This window comes from Carcharhinus amblyrhynchos, chromosome 31, assembly GCF_965287045.1.
Source record: "Carcharhinus amblyrhynchos chromosome 31, sCarAmb.v2.hapA, whole genome shotgun sequence".
Taxonomy (NCBI): domain Eukaryota; kingdom Metazoa; phylum Chordata; class Chondrichthyes; order Carcharhiniformes; family Carcharhinidae; genus Carcharhinus; species Carcharhinus amblyrhynchos.
The window spans coordinates 3920475-3946726 of record NC_137354.1 but is presented as its reverse complement, the minus strand read 5'-3'; the positions used below and the strand labels follow the sequence as shown (position 1 = coordinate 3946726).

The 26252-nt window shown below is 43.1% G+C and overlaps 2 protein-coding genes across 18 annotated transcripts in view; one reads left to right on the top strand and one right to left on the bottom strand.

Moving 5' to 3' along the window:
- Positions 1-701: 701 nt before the first annotated feature.
- On the bottom strand, positions 702-18478 carry pitx3 (paired-like homeodomain 3). Of its 6 annotated transcripts, none has more exons than XM_080215569.1 (4): positions 18095-18478; positions 11584-11724; positions 3710-3915; positions 702-2120 (listed from the first exon to the last, which is right to left on the bottom strand). In XM_080215569.1, the coding sequence occupies exons 2-4, from the start codon at positions 11708-11710 to the stop codon at positions 1557-1559; spliced, it is 897 nt and encodes a 298-aa protein (XP_080071695.1). In that variant the 5' UTR covers positions 11711-11724; positions 18095-18478; the 3' UTR covers positions 702-1556. The 6 variants fall into 6 exon arrangements, with proteins under 6 accessions (XP_080071695.1, XP_080071698.1, XP_080071696.1 ...); XM_080215572.1 differs by having other exon boundaries at positions 11584-11719; XM_080215570.1 differs by having other exon boundaries at positions 18073-18140.
- Positions 18479-19534: 1056 nt separating this feature from the next.
- gbf1 (golgi brefeldin A resistant guanine nucleotide exchange factor 1) overlaps positions 19535-26252 on the top strand; it is a 200419-nt gene continuing 193701 nt past the window's right edge. For all 12 annotated transcript variants that reach the window (XM_080215884.1, XM_080215883.1, XM_080215882.1 and 9 more), the window contains exons 1-2: positions 19535-19769; positions 25207-25312. In XM_080215884.1, coding sequence (XP_080072010.1) covers positions 19747-19769; positions 25207-25312 — 129 coding nt within the window. In that variant the 5' untranslated portion in view covers positions 19535-19746. The remainder of the gene's footprint in view (positions 19770-25206; positions 25313-26252) is intronic.

Sequence of the window (26252 nt, the reverse complement as noted above, 5' to 3'; positions counted from 1 at the left end):
TCCTTCTGTAGTTTGCACAACCCAAAATAATTACTGAACGGATCTCAACAAGTTTTTACAACTGGCTGTCCGCCGGGGGTGAAATTTAGGTGTAAGCGTTTTGTGTCGGGGTTGGATTTTCTCATTCTGGGACCAATATCCCTCCCTGATCACCCTTTCCAGATAAAGTTTAAGTTTATTCATTAGTGTCACAAGTAGTCTTACATTAATACTGCAAGTAATTTACTGTGGAAAATCCTCGTGGGAAATGCGGCCGTTACATCAAGAATTGGCAAGATGGGCCGAAAGGCCTCTCTTTATTCTGCGCCTCAAATTTTTTTCGCCATTCTTTACCGTGTCGCTGACAGTCAGGACGGGGAGGGGGAGGGTGGGAATGGTATCGTTTGTCACCTTAATGTGAATGGATTGATTTGCAAGTACAGTAAGAAGTCTCACAACACCAGGTTAAAGTCCAACAGGTTTATTTGGTAGTAAATGTCACTAGCTTTCGGAGCGCTGTTCCTTTGTCAGGTGAGTGGAGAGTGGAGAGGGAACACCCCACTTTAACCTGGTGTAGTGAGACTTCTTATTGTGTTTACCCCAGTCCAACGCCAGCATTTCCACATCTTGATTTGCAAGTACTCACTGGGACATTAAAAAGCCGGATCCCCACTCTCTGGGCGCGGCAAGGGGTGTCGAGAATAAGATAGCGTACACATACATTGTAGAATCTGTTTATTAAGCGTCAGCCAGAGCGCAAATCAAGCTGTCTTGTCTGTAAACTTTGGCCTTTTTGGAGAATGTTGCGCACAATAGATTAGAATGGGAAATGCCAATAGCTGTCAGCGTCAAGCCAGGAGACAAACCGTTACATATATTAAGAACTCGACAAATTAATGAAAGAAAAAAAAACCTCACAGAAAATGAGTATATTCATCTGCAGCAAATCTAAGGTCACAAGTGGGGATGTACCTGATGGGACGGGACTTGTGGTAAACGCCGGCTGTTAACGCGGAATGAACAAACAAACAAATAATAAAAGGTCTATTTCCTTTAAGGAAAAAAAGAGACAGTTTGATGGAGCGCACATGGGGGGTTTACATGAGGGAGACTGTGTCGGGTTATACTACAGCGAATAGTCCACACCAGCTCAGTCCTTACATTCCTAGCCTACTAACCAAGGCGCAAGTCGGGTGATCACAGGTATGCTGTTAAAGGACATGCTTTTAACCTTTAGAAACACTACTTTATAGATAATTATTTCACATACAAAAGGAAAAAAAAACAAAGAAAAGTCCATTATATACAGCAGATTCCACATTACAACCCAGATTGTAATGGTCATGCATATTTTGAATTGTATATCAACTTGATTAACAAATACTTATTTGCAATAGTAAGGAGTATAACACTCTTTCTGAAAGCATTCTACAACCCCGTCCACGTGAAATGGGAAGTCTGTCCTTTCAACTGAACAGGTATCATTTTTTAGCCAGCGCTGTGGAGGTAGGCGGCTGGTCGATGGGTCATATATTTAGGGTGAAATCGAATCTGAATTTTAAAAATAATCATCAGGCTCATACAGGTCTGTCCACGGCATATTGACACGGACTTAGGTTGGACACTTGGTTCTGAACTCCCGGGTAGCCGAAATTGGTGTGCTGTTTGGCCTTGAGCCGGAGGCTGGCGAGGCTTGAGTTGCATGTGTCCCGGTACGAGTAAGGGCCGGCGGAAGAGGCGTAAGGACAGGCGCCGGCGGTCATTGCCGAGTTGAGGGAGGGGCCGTTGAGGTTGTTCAGATTGCTCAGGTTATTCAGGCTGCTCCCCGGCACCCCGGTCACGGCCGACGGGACCATGGAGCCCGGCATGGTCATAGGAGAGATGGAGTTGGGGGGAGAGAACATGGGCTGTGTGGACAGGGGGCTGACGTTCATGGAGTTGAAGAACTGAAAGCTCTTAGCTGACAGAGGGCTGCTGGTCAAACTCTTGGTGGCCCAGTTGTTGTAGGAGTAGCCGGAATATATATCATCGTAAGGTTGCATGAGTCCATTAAACTGTGTACCAAACCCATTTTTACACAGTTCGGCCTGTTGGTTACGCTCCCTTTTCCTCCACTTCGCCCGGCGATTCTTAAACCATACCTAGAGCAGAGAGCAAAGATGTTATTAATTGGAGGCGTGTAGAACGAGAAGATTTTATTTCATTCAGAATGCGAATATTGCTATTCTCCCCGAACGCACATTTCCACAAGCTCAATATTCCAGGCTCACTCGGTCTAGCAGAATGAGAATTCTTTGGGAATAATTACACCTGATGTTGTCACAAATGAACAGGAAAGAGAAATGTCAGGACGACATTGAATCCAAAAGTGAATCACGATTTGCAAATCAGGCCCTTTGGAAAGCCTCCAGACTCCGGATCTTTCCCCATAGCCCTAATAATATCCGCCGCCTCACCCCCCCCCCCCCCCCACCGCCAAAAAACGACGTTGAAAAATATTTATCTCATTTCCTTTGGAAGTTGAATCTGCTTCCACTGCTCTTCCAGACTATAAAAACTCTGCATTCAGGAAAGTTCTCTTCTAGTCCAAATTCCACTCGAATTTTCTCTGAAACTCCAGTAATATGATAAAATGGTTCATCTCAACTCACTCCTGACCGCATAAATTCAACATGGTACATATAGATATATATAAATTATACATATCTATTTTATACGCATATATATATTTGCTACAAGAGAGAAAACAGGTCCGAATAGTTGTTGGATATTTCTAAAGTCCAATTTTTATATTGGCCTTAATTACCTGAACGAATACAACAACCTTCCCAGATAAAGGCAAAATACTGCGGATGCTGGAATCTGAAACAAAAGCAGAAAATGCTGGAATATCTCATCAAGTCTGACAGCATCTGTAGCCCTGAGGGAGGGTCATCCAGACTCGAAACGTTGGCTGTATTCTTTCTCCACGGATGCTGTCAGACCCGCTGAGATTTTACAACATTTTCTGTTTTTGTATTAAAAGCTTCCCACAGATTCATTTGTGGTTTATAATGCGAGGCTAATAAGAGATGCCCGCCGCTAATCGCATGCAGCCGGTCCAAATGGATGCGACAAGAGACAGTTTTGGGATTAGTTGCTAAATGATCTAGAAAAGAAAGGAATTTCCTCCAGATTTTAGAAGGTTCTCTTGCTGTTCACTCTTGCCCTGCAGTGCTGACATTATTTTAGCATCCTGGCCTCCTCTGGGCAATCGCTGTCATGCTCGGATCTAGATTTATGGAGTGATTATAAAGATCAAGTTGCCGGCGCGTAATATTATCCATCAATGATTTTAATTACCCAAAGGTTCTAAATCAAAAAAACATGACATGGAATGTCGTTAGAGGGGTATGAGGCTGTCAAAACCATTGTGCTCTGAGTCCAGGTTAATAAAACTGAATAATTAGGGGAGGAATTTAGTTAGTGTGCTTTGGAAAGAATTCTGAAATAAGAAAAACTTGCTGCACATTTATCATCCGCACAAGAATGGGAAATTATTTAGTTCTTTCTGACATTCGGAATGGGGTGTGAATTGGGGATTTGTGTTGATTCACCCTTTATCTTTCACACACTCTGGATTTTTTCCCACCCTTTAATGGGATAACTTGACCTTTTGGACAGTTGCAACACTTGGAATGGGACCTATTAATAACTCAAATTCTGAGTCCAAAACTCAAGACAGTCTTACCCTGACTCGTGCCTCGGTTAAATTTGTCCAGACCGCGATCTCCTCCCGGGTTGACATGTCAGGATATCTGTTCCTTTGGAAAGTTGCCTCCAGTTCCTGTAGTTGTTGGCTTGTGAAGTGTGTCCTTTGGCGTCTCTGTTTTTTCTTGATAGATGGGTCCTTTGAGTCCGAATCATCCGTCTGGTTTTGCTGGGATTTCTCATTGTCTGCGGGAGTGAATAGGATTCTCTCAATTAATCGCACTCCTCGTTTTCAACACTGGCCTTTATGAACAGGCAAATTGCAAACATTTGCTCAAATCCGGCTGGTTTTAGGTTGATAAAGGCGATTGGGGAAAACATTAGCTTGATCAATATCTGGAGTTCTCAGGTGGATAGCAGTGAAGTTCCGCCACCAACCAACTTATCCAGTTATTAAAGACACACGCGTGTACCTCCGTTTGTGCTTCTCCCTTTGCAGGGAATTACAAAGCGCTATTCGTTGCACCATGTTTCTCAAATTTTGAGAGCAGCGAAAATTGATTTAGAAAAAAAAGGCCGGGCGGATTAAAAATGCAGGGTTAATCAAAGGGAATGTTAATAGATGTGCCGAAAGGACTTTGATTTGATTTATGATTGTCATATTTATTGGGGTAGAGTGAAAAGTATTGTTTCTTGTGCACTATACAGACAAAACATACCGTACACAGAGAAGGAAAGGAGAGGGCGCAGAATATAGGCTGTAGAGAAAGATCAACTTAATATAAGGTAGGTCCTTTCCGAGAGAGGAACAATTTGGAGCCAAAAAAGACCATTCCATTAATGCGGGTCTGATCTTCGCACTAACCTTTTCCTTAATGCTAGATGAGTGATTTGAAAAGATGGGTTTTTAACGTCGCAATGTCCCCATTTGGAATGCCCGAATTAAGGGGGATTAACGATAATAAACGAGACTGATTATCTTTCACCTTTAGACCCCCCCAGTACCCCCATACTAATTAATCACACGGAGATGCTGAGATCTAAATACATCCTGACTTTATAAACAAGCCGGTTCTCCAGGGCGGATCGGATCCATTGATTTTCCAGTTCTCCCCTACCTGTACACTGGGTGTTCGGGGGCTCGAGTAGATCTCTCAGTTGGTCGGCGTATTGTCCTTTCGGGAGTCGGAAGGTTTGGACATCGGATGACATTTCTAACACAAACACCAGGCAAATCAGCCTCCAATCTGGTCTGATCTTTTAGCAAAACAAGGCGGACGTTCAATTTGCCTGGTGCTCTCTCACTTCCCAAGTCTGTAAGCCTCTCCCAATCCCGGGACCTCACAGGGGGCATCAATTTAACTGCAAGTAAATCCCTGGCTCAGTCAGGCTGACAGGGCCAGGTATGAGGACCCCCTGGTCGCCGCCTCCTCTTTAACTCTTGTTTGTTAAAGGATTAGCATTGGGGGCAGTTATAAATGAGCAATAGATGAACCTTGGGACCCCCTCCTTGCTTGTGAGGCCAACAGCTTCAAGTCGGACCCCGCCGGTGATACAAAGCTGTAAACTGACAGAGAGAGAGAGAGAGAGAGACTGGCAGGACGCCCAGCCCTCAGAGAGAGGGAAAAGGCATCCACGTCAGACAAAAGGGCAGAGAATTTGGAACTAAGCAGTGCACCCAATGAGGGTTTTAAAAAATTCTGGGAGGGATTAACTGCGGAAAGGGGGGGACGAAACGAAATAGGCCCAGCCCTTATTAAATTCCAAGTAGCATTTGTAAGGTAACATTTCAGATGCATATGAGTCTTACAAAGCTGCCCTTCTCCGTTTAGATTTTCTGCTCAACCCACACCTGGTGCATTTTTATTTGAAGAAAGTGCTGTACTGTATCTCTTTATTACACACACCTCTATTCCAATATGCAGCATCATGGGATGGGATGCTTTACAATTATAAGCTTTAATCAAATTTCTTTGATTCGTCCCCTACTAATTCTCCAAATCCGCCTGAAACTCAGGACTGTAAGTGGAAGCTTGAGATGAACGGACGGGCACAATGTGTATAAATTCCCCCGCTAAATTCATAAATGTCTCCCTGGTGCTCAGGGAGGGAGCTGTTGTGGTCCAAGGGCTGAGAGTCAATGTGTGAAATCTGAACTTTTTTTTGTAAAGCGACCTGGGGGAGTTTCTTGCAGAAATTTGAGGTTTTTCTCTCTCTCCCCCACTCATGCCCTCCAATCTTGAGTCTATTTCTCTGCATCACTCATTCAATACAGTTCAAAATGGATTCAAGATGCGTGAGTCGTGGTAGCAAAGGGAGTCGTTTGGGGTTTTGTTTTTACGTAGTTCTGAATCTTACAGATTTAAAATCGATAAGCAATAATGCAAACAAGAGTTCAATAACATGTCAAGTGAACATCGGGGGGGAAAAAACACGCCTCCCCCCCCCCCCCCCCCCCCCGCCACGGATGTCCATCAAAGGCGGCCGGGAACCTCTTGTTCTCTGCCGAGTTCACTCTGCGGATTAAAGGTCACTGGAAGATGGAGAAAACGGAACGTGGAACAAAAAAAACCTCCAGCTTTTGTGGGGAATGTCAACAGTCACAGATTAACTGGTCACGTTTGGCCAGGGACTGTTCTCGCCGCCCATCCGTTGTGCGTACCACCACCACCTCCCCCCTCCCCGCAACCCCCCCTTCCCGCCCAACTCCGAATTAAAATTTAAGGCTGGTCAGACAGATGGATTTTACGGTCACGCCGTATCAGCGGGGAAACAAAGGTGCTAAAACTCCCAGTGGATATTAGCTTAACAATAATTTACAGTGTGAAAGTGGTCCTGGTATCGCGTGAACATCCCCAGGTGAGAATGACAGCGATTCCTGCATTTAGACATTTGAACGCCAACTCTGTTAACATTTCAGTAACTTTGAACAAAGTGCGGCTCACACCGGTGTGTGAATGTTTATCTGTGCGTGCAGCTGTTAAATCATTTCAATTATCGCGTGTTTTTTCTTATTCTTAAAATTAACCGACTGGGTGAAATACTTTCTTTTTTCAATATTTTAATTTTTGGGTGAAAATATTGAACGCACGGGTTGCATTTTCTGAACATCTCCAACGGAAACTAGTCAGTCTTTTTCTCTAATAGGGGCCGCGTTAATATTCATGGTGTATAGGTGATAATATTTGATGTTGGAGGGAGAGCGGACGAAATTTTCCTAAATGCCAGTTTGCCCCAGGTAGCAACTATTTACAAAAGCAGTCACAATATCTTCTCCAACATTTGCTACAGTCTCTCCGACTGTAAACCCCACTCTGGGGAACGCCCCTGGCATTTGTTCATTAACTGAAGGTTATTTTAACTCGATTTAAAGTATTCACACACCAGCCTCCCAAAGGTGCCCCGCGAGAAAATATATATAAAAAAAAGCTTTTCAATCAAGCGCAAAGCGTGGCGTGGAGGGTTAAATTTGCGCAGCAGCGCCGACCAAACAAATATACCACCCCCTAAATTGTTTGGAAAATTCACAGTGCGGCCAGGCTGTTATTGCTATAAGAACATAAGAACATAAGAAATAGGAGCAGGAGTAGGCCATCTATCAGGCCGTGTCCTTTCAATTCTGCCCCAAAGAGAGGGTTATCGCTCCGTGTTTAAAATAAAACTACACGACTCAGTAATTAGATGGAATTATCAATGCAATCGTTTGGGATAGGGTTTATAATCTATAGATAATAAACATTGCAGATACACGACAGTCTTTTTGGACCAGTTAAACGCTAGTGCAGTCAGTGTTTATTTCAGGATGGGGGCAGAGCCGCAGAGCTAAACAGCATTCAATAAGTTTGTATTACGAATATATGCAGAGAGTTTTTTAAAAAAATACACAGGATGTTTCTTGTGCCTCTGGGATGCTGGTTGCAAAATTAGCGTTATTGGAAACAGCTCCCAGCAGACGGAATGCTTTATTCGAGTTGGATTTTCATAATCACAGCATGCGCGTGCATTTTAATCTCGTTAATCCAATCGCATGGTAAAAGAGTGAGGGGATTAATATTTATTTTATTACGTCCTGAGAAGCGTCTAACCGAATTCTACTGGAATGGGAGTCCCTAACATTTGAGGCCGGGCGCCACTCGCTCTCTCACTTTCCACGTTGGCGGTGGATTTGACCGGATGATTTTGGGAAGCGGCCCTCAGATTTAAAATTGAGAGCATGTAACCTCTTAATTAAAGTCCGCTGGAATTCTGCACTCCCTGGACTCCCGACGCCAAGTTCATTAAAAGCAAATGAAGGTAAACATAGATTTAGTTTACTGAATTGTGTTTTTTTTCCACACATGGCATTTTTGCGTATCCCTCGTTTAGGACAGAGGACCCAATTCGCTTTACAATTACATACTTTCAATGTTAAGGAATAAGTGTAGCTGGTTGAGATTTTCATTTAGACCAAATGAGACAATTTAAGATCATATTGCCCAGAGCTCAAGAGTTGAACTGTGAAGCAACCTCCTGGGGTAAATCGGTGGCGTGTAAACAATTGTTTATGTTAAATCATTCACTGACATAAGTCTACCCCATCAGGAATTGGCCATGAATTATGTGAATCAAGATATAGATCGGATTCGTGCTATATTCCTTGAATCATAACATTAAACAATGCTCAAGTGATTTACAATTTTTTTAAAAAAAACCTTAATCAAATTCTCCCAAAACACACAAACAGTCCAACGCGTGTATCCTTTCGCTACTGTCCCTACATCGATCTGTAAATATCTCAATTAGGTCAATACTGAAATTCCTGCCAAGCGATCATCCTAAAGCTAGCCAGATTTCAGCACAAGTCAACGGCCTTCTGAAACTCGATTTGAACTGAAGATTTGCTTGGAGTCCATCCCTAATTTCTAACCGCACCATCCTCTCTCTCTCTCTCCCTTACTTAACATCTCTTGCTTTTTTTTAGTGTGCCCAGACCTCCACCGAATAAAGATGTGACTGATCTGTCAGTGAAAGATTAGCTTTTGGAAAGTAAATATTTTGATGGTCTTTAAACAGAGAGCTCTTTGCGTGCCAGATCCCCGCTCCGCCAATCCTTTTTTAATCAACTCGATTCAATTCAATTAAAAATCTCACTTCTACAAAGAAAAGCCGCGATCTGTGAGATCTACCCCCTTCTTCTTAACTGGGGAGGGAGTGGGGGGGGGGCAATGAAACGTTCCGGAAATGACCAGTTTCGTTCAGACCTTTACAGAAATATATGCCCCCATCGTGCCGGCGAATTCCACTAATCCCCATTCTAACTGGGGAGACCATTGCCAAGGATAATGACCCTGCTTCGATCTTGCGGGGCCCACAGTACATTCCGAGAATTTTAAATATTTAGGATTTTATTTTTTTAAGTATTACATTTATTGAGTGGCTGTCACTGTTTGAATTGCGGTGCTAAGTTTTGAAGGGGTTTGTTTGGCTGGGGTGGGATCTTTTGTAGCCGAATTTTCAAAAAGGATTTTTTGTCTTAATTTCGGAGCAGGTCTAAACGTATTTTTCCATTTCCGTTTGTGTTAAGGTTACCAACCAGAGGGGAGGAGAAGATAAACCTGATCAATGATTTAATGCCGTCTTGAACAGATGTGTGTTTGTCAGAGGGTGAAATTATGTCAAAATGTTTCCAACTCGGATGCAAATAACGGCATATAAAGTGTTTTTCCGGGAAACATTTACACTTGGACTTTGCCCTCCGTTTTAATGAGCGTTGTCATACATTTAAATGAAATCTCCACTATCCAGGTCCAGTCATTAAGTCCCCTGGTCCGGAACAATTATCCACCTGATTTGAATTGCCTGTGTGAACACTCTTCAGAACGAAAATATTATTTTAACTCCGCGTGTGAGCAGAATCGGGTTAGCTGTTTAGTACAATGCAACTGAAACTGCCCCAGAGAGATCCGTGAGACAGACTTGGAACAATGTGTAACGCACTATTGAGTCACAATTAATCTGGTGGGTCCTGGGAATTCTTAAGGGAAATTCCTCTCACTCACACCGAGGTTCATTCCACTTTACATATGATGTCTTTATTCCAAATCAGTTCCTCGGTGGATGATATTTATTTTCTTTGCAGGGTTGAAGGCGACCAGGGTATCTCGTATGCTACAACAGGGATGTTTAGCATCCCCTTAGTGGTACCAGTAATGGTGATGACAACAAGAATATCTGACATTGTATCAACTGATTTTGACATTTCAACAAACACACACGTTTTAAACTTTCCGCAACCTTCAGTCACTCCCCAACGACTCCGCCAGAGAAAGGGTGAAAGGGTTGTCCATTTAACCCTCCCCAATTGCAACAGAACAAGGATCCCCCCCCCCCAACACACACATACACACACAATGCATACACGACAGGGGACAAGTGGAACATTGGCGTCGCTTTAAACCAAACTAGTGCTCCAGAGCGACAGGGGATAATTGGTTTCATAAGATCTCACAATGTGTGACTCACACCAAACGGGCTTGTTTCAGTGAAGGTACCCCTCCTACCTTTCTCTGCAAATCTGATCGCGGGTTGAAGCTGACCCAGCCAGTTATTCCAGACACCCTACCATGTCACAGAGTCACGTTAACATGACGACTTGGCCATTCTGCCGTCTACACTTCCCGCTGCCTCGGAAAAGCAGCCAGCATAATTAATGACCCCAGGCACCCCCGGACATTCTCTCTTCCGTCTTCTTCCGTCGGGAAACAGATAATAACAGTCTGAGGTCACGTACCAACCGACTCAAGAACAGCATCTTCCCTGCTGCTGTCAGACTTTTGAATGGACCTACCTCACATTAAGCTGATCTTTCTCTATACCCTACCTCTGATTGTAACACTACATTCTACACCTCCTTTTCTTCTTTTCCCATGTACTCTGTGAACGGTATGCTTTGTCTGTACAGTGCGCAAGAAACAATACTTTTCACTGTATCCCAATACACGTGAGAATAATAGATCAAATCAAATAAGCCAACAGGCTAAACCTCCCCCCCCCAGTCAGTCCAGCCTGCTTTGATGTTTAAGTTTTTAAAGTTTGTTTATTTGTGTCACGAGTCGGCTTACGTTAACACTGCAATGAAGTCACTGTGAAAATCCCCTAGTCGCCACACTCTGGCGCCTGTTAGGATACACTGAGGGAGAATTTAGCATGGCCAATGCACCTAACCAGCACATCTTTGGACTGTGGGAGGAAACCGGAGCACCCGGAGGAAACCCACACAGACACGGGGAGAACCTGCAAATTCCACACCGACAGTGACCCAAGCTGGAATTGAACTCAGTTGCCTGGTGTTGTGAGGCAGCGATGCTAACCGTGCCGCCCTCAATGATTCTTCATTGGAGCGAATGCTCACACTTGTAATATTTATGGACAACTTTTGTGTTTTGACTTTGCAAGGGTCTGGAGGGTAAAAATCTGGAGACAAGCTGGCCATGATCACACTGCTGTGTGTGTGTAGGAGTTTTCTGTGCGCGAATTGGGTGCCGCCTCTCCGGTTTCCAAAACACTCTATTGGCTGGAAAGGGCCATCCAGTGGTGGCGAAAGGCACTATATAAATGCAATCGTTTCTTTCTTTACGATTGACATTGTTGACTGGGAGCGGGAACCCCCACTTTGATGTCTCCTTGGGGCCCTTCACTAACCTGGGCATACAGGAGAGGTCGCGCGGTTTAATATTGGGACATTTCAATCATTCAAGCTTTTGAATTCTTCGGCCAATTTATTGTCATCCTTCCTTTTTTAAAAGTATTATTTGCCCTCCGTTGATGGGAAATGGGGTATCTGTTAGATTTCCGCCTCTTTTAATACCCTTTATTTCTTTTGCCATTCCAGCCCCTGCCTCTGATGAGCTGTAGCCAGCAATGTTGTCAACTCACCGCTGCTTTCCTGGAGTGTTTTGCAGATCGCTTCTCGTTGCGGGGTCCCGGAATCTGAAAGGGTCATAGGGCTGTGATCAGGAGCGTCCGAGTCGGTCAGAACCCCGCCCGGCAGGTTGTATTCCATCCGATGAGCCTGTCCTGCGAAAAACAACAATAGGTCAATTCACACCAGCAGTGTAAAGAGAGATTCCTCCTCCAGCAATGTGCTTTTGCAGGGTGTTTTTTTTGCAGGTGCTCAGAATGTGATTTAGACACCCCAAAGGCAGGGGTGGCTAAAACTAGAGGGCATAGGTTTAAGGTAAGAGGGGAGAGATACAAAAGTGTCCAGAGGGGTTTGAGTGTCTGGAACAAGCTGTCAGAGATAGTAGTAGAGACGGGTACAATGTTGTCTTTTAAAAAACATTTAGACAGTTACATGGGTAAGATGGGCATAGAGGGATATGGGCCAAATGCGGGCCATTAGGATGAGCTTCCGGGTTTTAGAAAAGGGCGGCATTGACAAGTTGGGCCGAAGGGCCTGTTTTCATGCTGTAAATCTCTATGATTATTCTCTAATATGACCGTCTTAACACGTGAAGGAATCCGTTTCTAAAACTGTAATTCACTTCTAGTCACCAGCATAGGTTATGCAGCTCTGTTCTAGATCTGGTCAGAATTTGCACCTTCTTCTCGAGAAGGGGATTGTCAGAATAGTTCATAGAATTGAAACATCCCTACAGTGCAGAAGGAGGCCGTCCGGCCCATCGAGTCTGCCCCAACTCTCGGGAAGAGCATCCCACCCCGCCCTTTCCCCGCAACCCTCACACATTTACATAAAGACAAGATACCGCGGATGCTGGAATCTGAAACAAAAAGAGAAAATGCTGGAAAATCTCAGCAGGTCTGACTGCGTCAGTGGAGAGAGAATAGAGCCAACGTTTCGAGTCTGGATGACCTTTCGTCAGAGCTGTGAAATCCGAGCAAGGCTCTGACCAAGGCTCATCTAGATTCGAAACATTGAACTCTATTCTCTCCCTACAGATGCTGTTAGACCCTCTGAGATTTTCCAGCATTTTGTTTTTCCCACATACATTCACCATGGCTAATCCTCCTCTAACCTACACATCTTGGGACATTAATTTTGATTTGTTTAGATGATGAGGCTATTTCGATTGGAAATTAACTAAATTTCACTGCTTTATTATTGTTCGTTAAATCTTAGTGCAGAATTGGTAGATAGGAGATAACTTCGCTCTGACGACGGGTCATTTAAACTCGAAACTTTGGCTCTATTCTTTCCCCTACAGAGACTGTCAGACCTGCTGAGATTTTCCAGCATTTTTTTGCTTTTCTTTGAGAAGATAACTTCAGTTGGATAATGTAAATTAAGGAAACGGCAATCAAATCTGGCCAATTTCAACTAACATTAATTTTAAAAAATCAGACATGATAAAATACGTATTTTATCGCTTTTATTGGAATCTCTCGTTCCATAAAGTTGATTTAAAACCTATCTCTCTGTCCCAAGGGTCAATCCGCTAGAATCCATTTTGTTAATCAGGGTTAGTTCGGATGCGGGTGTCTTTGCGTCATGTGCTGTACTCTTGACAATCAAACAACTGAACTAAAACCTGAGCAAATCTCCAGCTTTCGTTTACTGTAGTGATGGCATTTATTTCAAATAATGCACATGGTGTTTGCAATTAAATGTCGAATTAAATTAGAGAAATCGGAGCTACATAACGACTCTAAAAAAACCAGAAAACCTTGTTTCTTTTGTCAAGGTGAGATTGGTTCCCAAGAGCACGTGCCAATAATAATTTACCTAAACGATAATCACTGCATTCTGTACAATCATTTGATGTATGATGTTGCTAAGAGATTTCATAAAATGGAACATAAAGACAGTTTTTTTTAAGACGGTAACGACCGCCAATCAATCCCCAGTCTGTTTTAAGACTTAGAATCATAGAATCCTGCGGTGCAGAAGGGGGCCTTTCGGCCCATCGAGTCTGCGCCGACCACAATCCCACCCAGGCCCTATCCCCATAACCCCCCATGCATTCATCCTAGCTAGTCCTCCTGACGTTAAGAGGCAATTTAGCATGGCCAATCCACCTAACCCGCACATCTTAAGACTTGAGATGATATGTATATGGAAGCTTTTCTTATCCAATAAATGGAAGTTCAGATTAGTTTTTCACACTGCAGTCTGCGACCCTCCCCCGACAATTTAATCGGCTACCTTCGAGGAAAATCTATTCTAAAACAAGCGCTTTATATTAATGACTGGATCTAATTTAGGGTGGAAATGCTGCATTGTTCTAAGTTGCAGTCCATTGAATAGTGTAGAAATATGTCCGTTTAGGTAGCGCCTGTCACGTCGTCAGGGCACCCCAGAACATTGAAGTCGTTCTGATGTACTGTCACTTATGTAACCCAGGGAAACGCACACGTTTTGATGCCTCGTACCTATCTTTAGTGGCAAGGATATTTTTCTATGGGTTAAAATTATTCAATTTTTCCCCTCTCTTGTTAAGGCGTTTGCGATTTATCAAGCGAGGATGATGCGAGTTGAAAATCAATGTAATGGTGTCTTTTGCGCCTGATGTCAAGACTTTAACGTCACTTCAAAATAAATGCAATCTAAAGACCATTTGCACTGAAATTGCTGGCTACCATATTTGTTAGGGTCACAAACCTCCTTGGCTTCGAGCAAGACAATGACTTGAACATGTGTTGTCCATAACCCAGCTTTAGTACATGTTAAAAAATATCACTTTGCCAAAACCAAAACACACGTCAAATAGTTTATCTGTCACTCCACGGGGTCAGATACCTCCATCTGTGACCAGAAGCATAGCAATGGTTTTGTACAGTCTGATAACACCTTTCACGGAGGAGGAGGTAGTGGGGGGGGGGGGGGGGGGGTGAATGATAAACGCGCCGTGAATTAATTTCTTGGATTAAGATTTGATTAAGATGTGTGTCAATTTGCCGTCCCATAACTTATTAAGATGCGGCGGCTCCCGGGCTGTCCCTATATATACATATAGATATAGAGGGAGAGGGAGCAGATGGAATTTCGACGGAATGTTTGTAGATGATAATTTCAGCTCTTCTGCGTCCATTTGCATCTGATTGCGCCTGTCAGGCGCGCTTCTTTTCTGCAGAGCTGCCTGCCTGAGTCGGGGTAGGGGGGTCATACAGATCAGCTACAGCTTCATTTAATTCCAAGTCACATTATTATCCAATCTGTTTGAACGCATTAATATTCAGTATTGAGCCGAGACGGAGCTTATTCGTGTTTCTAACCCGTTGCAGAGTTAATTCAATGCATTGCAAAAGAAAAACACACAACCCTTGCGCCAATGGACTCAAGACAATAATAGTGGGGAACATTTCAGGCTGCGGCAACAAGCAGATATTTTTGTACATGTGTAGTTCTCAGTGGAAGAATGTCGATTGTCAGAATTCTTTAACTAGTTAATCGGTTAGTGGTATCAACGCTACACAAGGAGAAGTGTGCTTGTGAGACCTTCCCAATCCGCCGTTGGCCCTGTCCCTGTGTATATCCCATTCGGCATTGACACTTTAAAAAAACTAATACAGCGGCCCAGACAGGGTTGACTGGCCAGGGAACGGTATTTTGGGGTCACATTGTGCAGCCAGTCACAACGTGTACGCAAATAACAAGTCTTTGTCCTACGGTGTTCGGAGTAAATCGAATTACCCCCACTATTGCTACGCGCCCCCCCCCCCCAGCCTCAGAACGGATCCTGTTATAATGATACCAATATGAGGCTTTTGAAAATGGAATGTACGCAACTTTTATGCACTTCATAATTAAAATCAGTATCAGAAATTGGCAAAAACCCGTTGAATTGTTTCTTCGCATTCGGTGTCATTTTGGTGGGATTTACAGAATCGAGAACGTAAGACGTCATTCGGTTTAATTTGCAAGCTCCGATTCTCTTTTTATTTAAATATGTATATTTTATCTGACGCAGAATTGTTAATCCAGTTTCAATCGTTTGACTCATTTTACTCAAAATACTTCAACTCCCGTTTAAAGACTCTTGTGACAGTTTTAACAAGAGCACTTAACAGTATTTATTTATATTTAAAATAAGGGGGAGGGTGGTATTGTGAAAATACGTTTCGCACTTTTATGATAAAAGCAAAATACTTGAGAATCTGGAATTTTAAAAAAATCAGAAAATGCTGGATAAACTCAGCAGGTCTGGCAGCATCTGTGGAGAGAGAAACAGAGTTAACCTTTCGAGACCAATATGAACTGCGGAATATTTCCAGCACATTCTGTTTTCACATGTTCAAGATCGTTCTAACGAACACGACCGGTGCATTTATCATTTAGGCTCCTCAGCTCTTTGTTATAATTTGGGGTTTTATATTAAGTCAGGCCCGTTTGTACAGATTGGGGATGCAATTCCGAATAGCTCCTTCTGAGGAAATAAAGTCACCCTCGCTACGGATTTCACTATTAACTCTGGAAGCTGTAATCATATCTCAAAACTCGCCTGAATCCGTTTCGCATGCAAAGCAGGCGAATTGCGCCAAGATACTTACCAGTCATTGCCTGTGAAAGGAGCCTCGCTGTTAACTGGAAATGTCCTTGTAAAACTCACAGTTCTTGTGCACGCGTGCTCATTCTACTGTTAGTTTAAAATTTAGGATCGATGGAAGTGTTTTTTTCCCTCCCCCTCTCCTCCTTTTTTACTGAACTCCAAAACACCCGGCGTTGTCTCCAGTTAACTTTCTCCAAGTTGGTTCATGTCTCTTTTAGCAAACGTCCCGAAAGTTTGCGGGTCTTATACAGAGTCTCCCGTGGCTAGGGCGCACCTGCTAACCATCAATTTTCCACCCGAGCCCACTCGGCACAATTGTGAAAGATTCCTTTTGTTCACAGAGCAGCCATACAAGGGGGGCAGAATGAATGTGTGCACTTCGACATTGTCTCGGGAACTTCTCTCTCGGGCCTACCTGGACTGGATCTGAAAATTAGCGTCACAAACTGAACACATTTTAAATGTTTCTCCCCTTCGCACAGGGTGTGTTGAATTAAGCCCGGAATACTCACTAACAACGGATAAACCCTATTAATTATCCCCAGAGAGAAAAAAAAACACTTCTGTAAGATTAAAACAAAGACTATTTAAACGCGCTCTGTTTTCTAGGTCTCTTTACATTTTGATAACAGTTGAAAATTAGGCTCGGATCTTTTTCATGTTTCTCCTAAGCTGATTTTTTTCTTTTAAAAAAGAGATATTTCACCCCGCAATGTCAGAAAAGCAACATAGTTCATTCAAATCCTTGTCAAATTGTGGCTCTGATGGTTCTTGCTGTGTGCTGGGTGGAAGAATGTACATCGTTGAATTCGCAGCTGCCCGCCAAACAAACCGGTGACATAATTTGGAGAGAATGTTACTTCTGACCAAACAATTCTGTTATATTTTTGCCCAGGGGAGAGAGAGAAAAAAAAGCAAGCTTGTTCCTTCAAATAAATCTTTGGCGATTACCATCACAAATATAAGGCAATCTTATCGAACTCGCAACACTTTTTTTTTGACATCATGCATTTCTTAAGACTTTGCTCTCACCTCACATTAAACGCCAAACGTTATTGGGACTGGAATCTTTCCTGACACGTTATATTTCATTCAGACACAACAGCTGACAAGTTCCCCTTAGCCTTTCGCTGAAAGCATTAGCTGAATGGTTGAAAGTGACAGTTCCCGTTTCAAGCCTGTTTCTGGTTATGCGGTCGAATCATTGCACGGAGCTCGTAAAATCGTTTCCTTCCTGCTATCAGCAATTTTTTCCCCCCTCAAAGTTATTGACTTGAAAGGGGATACTGATCGATGCCAGTATTTCACCATAAACGCTCAGAATTTAGCTTTCAGGGAAAGTAAGGCAATCAGTTCGAAATATTGTCCTTTTTTTAAAACACGTTCGCTAAGAGAAATGTAATTCGCTTTCAGCCTAAATGGAGACAGGGCTATAAACCGTGGCTCGTTAATCATTCCCAAAATATCCTGCTGTTAACACGCCTTCGATACCGAGCTCTGGGCATAAGGGGGAATTCTGGCCATAAAAAAAGGCAGTCTCCCGCTCTTGGACCACCAGACTTTCAGCAAAGTTCGGAAACAATCTCAGCAATCACACTGAATTCAATCAGGCTTTAACAGCGCACACAGCTCTCAAGAACAGCCTAGAACGCATGTAATGCAGAATAATTCGGGGGATTTCCTGTTTAAAGCAGCAACCCATTCGATGATATACATATTCCATACATGCATGAACATTGGTCACTGAGGAGAGACATATACCAGATATGACATCTCGGACGCCAAGAAGGCAAGCGGCAACTCACATAAAAAAAGCACAGGCGCTCAAACATTTATCAATGGGGATAAGTCGATACCAGCAATCGCTTTTAACAAATCCCTCTTTAAATGAATAAATCCGAGGATAGGATAAGTTTACCGAAGATTAGCGGCTCCTGTACCTGTCAGGATTAAGAGTTCCTTCGAAAACACGCGGCCAGGTCCTTGTAGTTGCACGAAGAGTCTCGGCGAAACCCAAGCTATGCGATCCCATTTGCTGGAAGGATTGATTTTATGCCAATATCATCGGCAGCCACGAAACGACGCGACCACTGTGTGTGAGCTGAAAGGTCCAGCCCACTCGAGTACACAATAAGTCCCAACCCCTCTGATTCATTCAGAACGGTTTCGGGAGACTGGATTGGATCCCTGAATATAACACCAATCCATTAAAGGCTGACAATTAACAAATTCACAGCAGGAAGCGGGGAAAAGGGTCACTTTTCTGGATTGCGCCATCTACATTTTTCCCGGATTATGAAACGTTTGACGGATATCTATTTACTTGCCGCATTATTACAAGGAATGATTTTAGGAAGCTGCCTGTTTTAAGATACATTTGACATTGTCAGTTTGCAAAATTCAAGATCTCCCTATGAGAGCCAGTAGGTCCACACTCGTGCTGCACACACTCACAATAAAGGCATATAGGACCAGGGCAAAGTCTACTGCTTAAAGACTATATCATTTAATGAGGCGCTTGTTGTTTAACTTCTTCGGCATCAATGTAGACTATGAACCAAAATCTGTGGAGTTACAACATCCAAACTGGTCTCGCCTATTCACACCTGATTTACCCAACTGCCTGTCACAAATTTTTGCAGGTCCGGATTTGTCTCAAGGAGGAGGGATTGCCTGTAAGCCTGTAAGGAAGGTCTTGTCAGAATGGACTCATGGTCAGTGAGAAAGTACTGCCATCATGTCTGTCAGATTGCGCATGGTAGATTGGTTTTGTTTTGTGGTGAGCAGTGGTTTGCAGCTCTTCGGTCATCCAGTTGGCTTCATTCCCCCACTGTTGCAGTCATTGGTTAAAAGCATCTACCAGTGCATTGAAGGCAGGAGGTAGAAGGCAGGGCATTTCCCAGCGCTGGTGCCACGTCATTGGGTGGACTGCCAAACAAACATTGCACAAGAGTTCAAGGTTCACTGCAGATTGTGCTTCAAGGGTTCACAGCCAGGGCACCAGCAGCAAAAATAAAGCAGGCATGCTGAGAAAACCCACTGCAGGAAGAGGTGTGCTGCTGTGAGGGTGCATGATCTGAGCTGGGGGAGAGGGCAGGCAGCTTGCACTCAGTTGTCCTGCAGCCTTGCTCCCATCCCTGAGCATGTTTGAGGAAGCAGGATTACCTTGACCCAGCAGCCTTTGCGCAACGCACGCTCTGTCGCGTCAACCCAACTTGATAGCTCGAGGTCCCGCCCTCCCACCGCACCGATTGGGTAAAGTCGGCGCAGCCCGCTGGCAACCCGGCTTCTGATTGGTTCGTTATCCCCGTCCATCATGCCGGGGTGGCCCAGCAGGTTGGGTTGTGCTCCCTCTCCACGTCACTCAGGCCGTGCCGGTTCCCAGGGAGCAGCCGCGTCGCAGCGTCTCCGGGCCGGGCAGGGGAGCAGAAAGAGATTTGCTCACTCACTCCGGGTTTGGCGATGTGATCCGGGCCTGCCTGCCTGTTCTGGGGGGTGCGTTCATGTCCGAAGGTGACCCGGGCCGCGGGTGTGATCGCTCGGGGTTTAATTTTCCTCCACCGGCTGCGGTAACCAGGCCGCCATCTTGGATATGTTGGAAGCTCCCCCCAGGGGGTAAGTTTCTCTCTGTCTCACACCTTGTGTCATTCTCTGTGTCCCTCACCTCTGCCACTCCCACCCCACACGGCCTCCCTTCTTCACAATGCAAGGAGTGAGAGCTGTGACTCTGCAGAGAATTACCCCCCACACACACACACCCCTCCCCCAATACCCTAAAGTGGGGGATTGCCACTTGGCAAGGGCCTAATCCATCCCTGCCCCCGATCAAAGTCCTTTAGAAACTCCTAAAGCCAACACCGCCTCCCCCCCACCCACGCTGGAGTGTTGTATCCATCATCCTTTAGCAGTGAGGCCTGGGAGATATTGACTGGGATGGATATTTACAGGGATGGCACCAGTTGTCTAGTGAGATTGGAGAAGCTGGGGGGAAAGGCTCTCCTTTAGATTAGAGGTGGTCCTGTGCTGATTTAATGGAGGCATTCCAAATCAGGAGGATTTTTAATGCAATTGCCCTGGTTCCACTGGCTGAAGTGTTGGGAATCAGTACTCCAACTCCCCTAAACTATCCATTCTTGTACCATTCCCCCTACCCCCATCTTTCCATTGCGTCACCCCACCATTGGAACTTGTGTCTTCAACCACTTGGACCATTTTATCAAATTCAAACAGTAGTTAACTTTTACCTTGATAGAAGTCCGGTTACAGCAGAATTAATTTACTCTGTCGGTTATCTCAATTCTTGCCATGCTTTCACTGAAAGACTATGCACACTTGAAAACTGAAGGTGATTTTTCACTTGGTGGGCAGCTACAGGCCTGACCAAACCAGCGTAGAATCCCTAAAGTACAAAGAAGGGCCATCTGGCCTGTTGAATCAGCACTGACTCTCTGAAAGCCATCCATCGAGGCCTCCTTCTCTGCCCTATCCCCATAACCCTGCAAATTTACCATGGCTAATCAATCTCACCTACACACCTTTGGATGTTAAGGGGCAATTTAACATGGCCTATCCTCCAGATCCAAGTGATGTCGAAAGAGCTAATCAAGAACATGCTGTTCTGTACTTGTAAGATGTACTGCCAGACTGCCTGGGAAACAACAATTACCAGTGGACCATCTCAATATGCTTCCTAGGGACATTATCAGAACAAAACTTGACACTAAGCTACGTGGGCTATTAGGATAAATGACTAAAGGTGTGTTCATTTGAGGGTTTTGCAGGGTATCTTAAAGGAGAAGGAGGTAACCTGAACCAGCAAATCTCTCAACTTGAAATCCGCCGTGATGCTTATTCCAAGTAAGCTGTTAGCAGAGTATTTTTAGAATGAGAATGTATATTATGAGATGTCTTATTTTTCATATGAAGGTTTAACACCAAAGATTTCTCCTCAAAATACTTCTAAACAGCTTTCAGAAGGACTAAATTGACAAAAGGTCAAAGCACAATAGGAATCTGCATATTCTCCTAACTGTCTTGGAATTAACATTATGGCAATTCAACTTAATAATTCATATAGGATCTAGATATGAGAAAATAACAGAAGTGACTTGAGGATTGTAGAATCATGAAGTTGATTTTCTGGCTCAAGCTTACCAAAATGTTTATTGTTTTTATTGGACAATCTTGTCATTTGTTTATTAATAATCTTTGTTTTGATACTTTGGTTGCCAATATGCCAGTTGGAGGGTAATGAAGGTGAAAATATAATCAAAGTGATATTGACGTGAGTTCAAGTGGTTTGCCACGGTGTAGTGGCTAACTATAATAACATTGCTACATGTTTCAATAGCATACTTTCAATAAATATATTACATTGTTTAGTAAACTAAAAATTTAAACTCCATGGGAAACCTGGCCCAACTGTGGCTAGAAAGAGAAGCTAAAATAATGCATGATTGAAGGAAAAAAGTTTATAATGGCGCCACAGAGAGTATGAAGCCTGAGGATTTGAAGAATTTTAGAATTCAACAAAGGCTGAGCAAGAAATTGAGAGCACAACTAAAAAAGCACGAGATATAAGAACAGACTTTAAAAGTTAAGTTTCTTTTGATGTGTACAAAGGAAGAGAGTTGTTTTAAAAAAAAGGTAAATGTGGATCCATTGAAGACAGACATAGAATAAATTATAATGGACAATAAGGAAATGCCAGAGATATTAAACAAATACTTTCATAGAATCCTTCAGTGCTGAAGGAGGCCATTTGGCCCATTGAATCTGCACTGCCCACAATCCCACCCTGACCCTATCCCCATAACACCATGCATTTGCCCAAGCTAGTCCTCCTGACACAAAGGGACAATTTAGCATGGCCAATCCATCTAATTCGCACATCTTTGAACTGTGGGAGGAAACCGGAGCACCTGGAGTAAACCCGTGCAGACGTGGGAGAACGTGCAAACTCCGTTGAGACGGTGACCCAACCTGGGCTCCTGATGCTGTGAGGCAGTAGTGCTAATCACCATGCCACCCTTTGTTTCTGTCTTTATGGTAGAGAACATGTACAATCTTCCAGAAATAGTGAGAACCAAAGGTTCAGTAGAAATGAGGAGCTTTGGAATATTATTACTATTAAGAAGGCATGATGAGCCCACACAATAAACTTCTTCACTTTGAGTTGTGGCTCTTTTGAAATCTCCACCCTTGAGGGCTGTGAATGCTAAATTGAATATTTTCAGGACAGATATAATTTTGGATACTTGAGATTAAGGGATATGGGAATAGTGGAAGGTGGATTTGAGGTGAAAGCTGTGATCATTTGAATGGTGGAGTAGACTTGAAGGGCTGAATGGCCAACTCTTGTTCCTATTTCTTTGGTTGTTAAAACCTATGGAAAACGTGCAGCAACAGTTTTCGTTTGTATAGAACCTTTGCCATGGAAAAATACCCCAAAGCATTCCTAGACTTGTAATCTATAAATGAACAAGGCTTCCCACTAGCAGATCAAATATAATTCTCAACACTGCTCTTGTATTTTCTTCTAGGAAACATACATTTCCTCCATTGTAATGCAATTATCTAAACTAACTAACTGGTTAAATGCCTGGAAAAAGGAGCCTGCATTTATATGCTGATTTGTCTCATTCTCGGGCTTTCAGAAGCATTTGATAATCAATTCATTACATTTGAGGTTTCATCACTGCTGTTATGTGGATATATTTGCAGCCAGTTTGCCCATAGCAAAAGCTCCATGATTGGCAAAAATGTAAATAATTAGTTAATTTGATTGGGAGGTATAAGAGATGAGTTGCTGTGTAGGATACTGCAAAATCCACCCTATCCTTTGTGTAGTGCCATAATGGTTCCATTTGGACTTTGAAGTCCAGTGAAATAGGCAAGGTAGTACTTCGGTTTAAGGTCTTATTCAAATAGTGGCACCTCTAAATGGAGAACTCACTCAACACTGTACTAGTAGCACAGTGACACAGCAGTTAGTTAGTATTGCTGCCTCGCAGCGCCAGGGACCCTGGTTTGATTCCCAGCTTGTGTCATTGTCTGTGCGGAGTCTGCACACTGTCCCCATGTCTGTGTAGGTTTCCTTTGGGTGTTGCGGTTTCCTCTCATAGTCGGAAAGGTATGCTGGTTAGGTGCATTGGCTATGCTAAATTCTCCCTCAGTGTACCTGAACAGGTGTCGGAATGTGGCGACTGGGGAATTTGCAAAGTGACTTCATTGCAGTGTGAATGTAAGCCAACTTGTGACACTAATAAATAAGGTTATTGAATCAAATTTGTCTAAGCAAGGAAATTGCTGGCCCATCGGTTTCTCAAATGGCCCAAAAAAGTCTGAAAATTGTAAATCCATAATTTGATAGGCACAAAGTCTACATTTGACTCTTGGAGTAAAGTGATAGAGTTGGTGTACATTGACCTTGACTTTGCTGTAACAGCAATGCAAGGTGGGAAGTGAATGTTAACAACTGAAGTCAACTCCCTTATGATGAATGATATCTCGCCTGAAAAGCTAGATTTTCAGACTTTGTTTGAACTTTGGACCCACAGTGGCTTGCATTAAATTTCCGCCAGTATAGCGAAATAATAATTAGGTCAAATGTAATTGTCATTTTGAGGGAGGGATTATTCCAACAGTGTTGTAGTCAGTCAGATTGCTCAAATGTTAAGAATGTTCCACATTTTGCCAGTCCTGAATTGGTTACACCACAAATGTCTTCTGTTGTGGTAAATTGTATCATGTTGATGATTGAAACCTTTTGTTAACCAGAGATCCCACCCTTCATTCAAGCTTGACTTCTATAAATAATCATAATTGACGCAACCAAGGTCTACCAAGTTCCATTGATTATTTAAAGAAGATTAAGTTGGCTTGTGTTTTTGAAATCTATTGTGGTGGAAAACAAAGCACCATGTATTAATTTTTCAGCATTGTCTGTTGTTGTCAACAGATGGTATTAGTGCAAACGGTTTTCAAACCTATAGGATTTTCCGAAGAGGTCTATTGCATGCTAAATGTCTTTTCAAGTATTTTGTTTAATTTGGTGTAGCATTTATTAGTTTGACTTAAAATTGGAGAATCTTTGAGGCGTGAATATTTTAATGTCCGTTTTTAAGGATAATTGCTATGATTAGCACCGCAGCTTCAGTGCAAGGAACCCTGGTTTGATTCCCAGCTTGGGTCACTGTGTGGAGCTTGCACATTCTCCCCATATCTGCAAGGGTTTCCTCTGGGTGCTCTGGTTTCCTCCCACAGTCCAAAATGTGTGTTGGTTAGGTGCATTGGCCATGCTACATTCTCTCCCTCAGTGTACCCGAACAGGTACCTGAGTGTGGCGACTAGGGGATTTTCACAGTGACTTCATTGCAGTGTTAATGTAAGCCTACTTGTGACACTAATAAGTAAACTTAAACTTAAATGCAAAAGCATCAAAGTGAAGAAACCAATTCTGTAGAATGGGTAAGACTCCAGCCACATTGCATTGACATGTTACTTTAACTGTTTTACCCAGATGTACTGGCCCACTTCAAGGTACTGCCACCTGACCCCAAATCTTGATGTTGAGTTAGTTTGGCTGCAGTAAGTTGCAATTGTTGCATCATGAGAGGGAAATGGTTCTGCAGTGATGCCAAATATGTCCTTTCCATTTGGGGTAATTATTAACACTGGCAATTCTTGCCCCTGTGTTTAGCCAACAAATGCCAACACAAATTACTGCTGGCATGTTCATGATCAGTTATTGTAGCAGAAAACGGAGATTAACATGGAACCTTCCTAATCTGCCCTGATCACTTCTACACCGAACACAATGCAAAGGAGTTCAAGTTGAATTAAGATTTGAGATGTCCATCAAACATGAAGTAACATGTAAAGACTACTCCCTTTTGCAAGAGGGGAAAAAAGCCAATCCTTGGTTTTCTTCATCTTGACTCAGAATGAACTTGTGTTTCCAGCATTTAAAATTATTTGATATACAGCTGAATGAAATTCTCACTCGACAATTCTTTCGAAGTTTACATAACCAGTTCTTCCTCCTTTACAGATCCTTCACCATGGTAGATAAAAGCATTTATATTGTGCAAGGCGAAATAAATTGTGTCGTTGGTGCTATAAAGCGTAATTCAAGATGGACCACTCATACTCCATTGGTAAGCTTTTCTGAAGGACATTTCCTTTTTGCTGTTTTGGTAGATCATGTTAATGTAGTATAAAACTGTGATATAGTGTATTTGCCAGATCTGTTGTGAATGATCTTTTGAATCTGACTATGGTCGCAGGGCTGCAGTTGCCTGACTTGTCTGTTAGTCAGTGTCTCCATGTTGGCAATGCATTTGTTCAAAGTCTTTCCTATGTGGTGTAGTGCTTGACCGTGTATTGAGTTTTACAGATATGTTGCTAATCAGTTGCTCAGCCGATGGCAGTAAGCGGAGTGTGAAAAATGGAATTGGAGACACTTCATGATTTCTGGATGATTTTCAGACAGGGCTACTTTCTTTACTGTTACAGTGAGCTGAAAAGTTCAGCTGCTGCCGTTTTAGTGGGCTGAGTGGAGTGAGCGAAAAGGCCAGGTGTTTCCTTGTGTGTTCATCTCATAGCATCACTGTGGATAGGCTCAGGAATGACCTTGTGAACATACAAAGTAGGTGTAGGTCATTTGGTTCCTTGAGCCTGCTCCACCATTCGATAAGATCATGGCTGCTTTGTTTGTGTTTCAAGTTCTACATTATCAGTTATCCCTGATAACCTTTGATTTCCTGGCCTAGCACAGATCTACCTTTCCCTTAAAAATATTCGAATACCCTGAATGCACCTTCACTGGTAGAGAGTTCTTAAGTTGCACAGTCTACTGAGAGAAAAAAAGTTCTCCTAATCTCTGTCCTAAAAGGGCAGCTTTGCTTTTAAAACTGTGCCCTGTGGTTCTGGACTAATTTGCAAGGAAATCACCTTTTCCATGTCCACCTTGACAAGACCATTCAGGCACTTATATACTTGAATCAAGTCATTTCTCACTCTTCTAAACACCAGTGGAAACAAACATGTATCCAGTCTTTCCTCATAGAAGCCACTTATTCCAGGTGTCAATCTAGT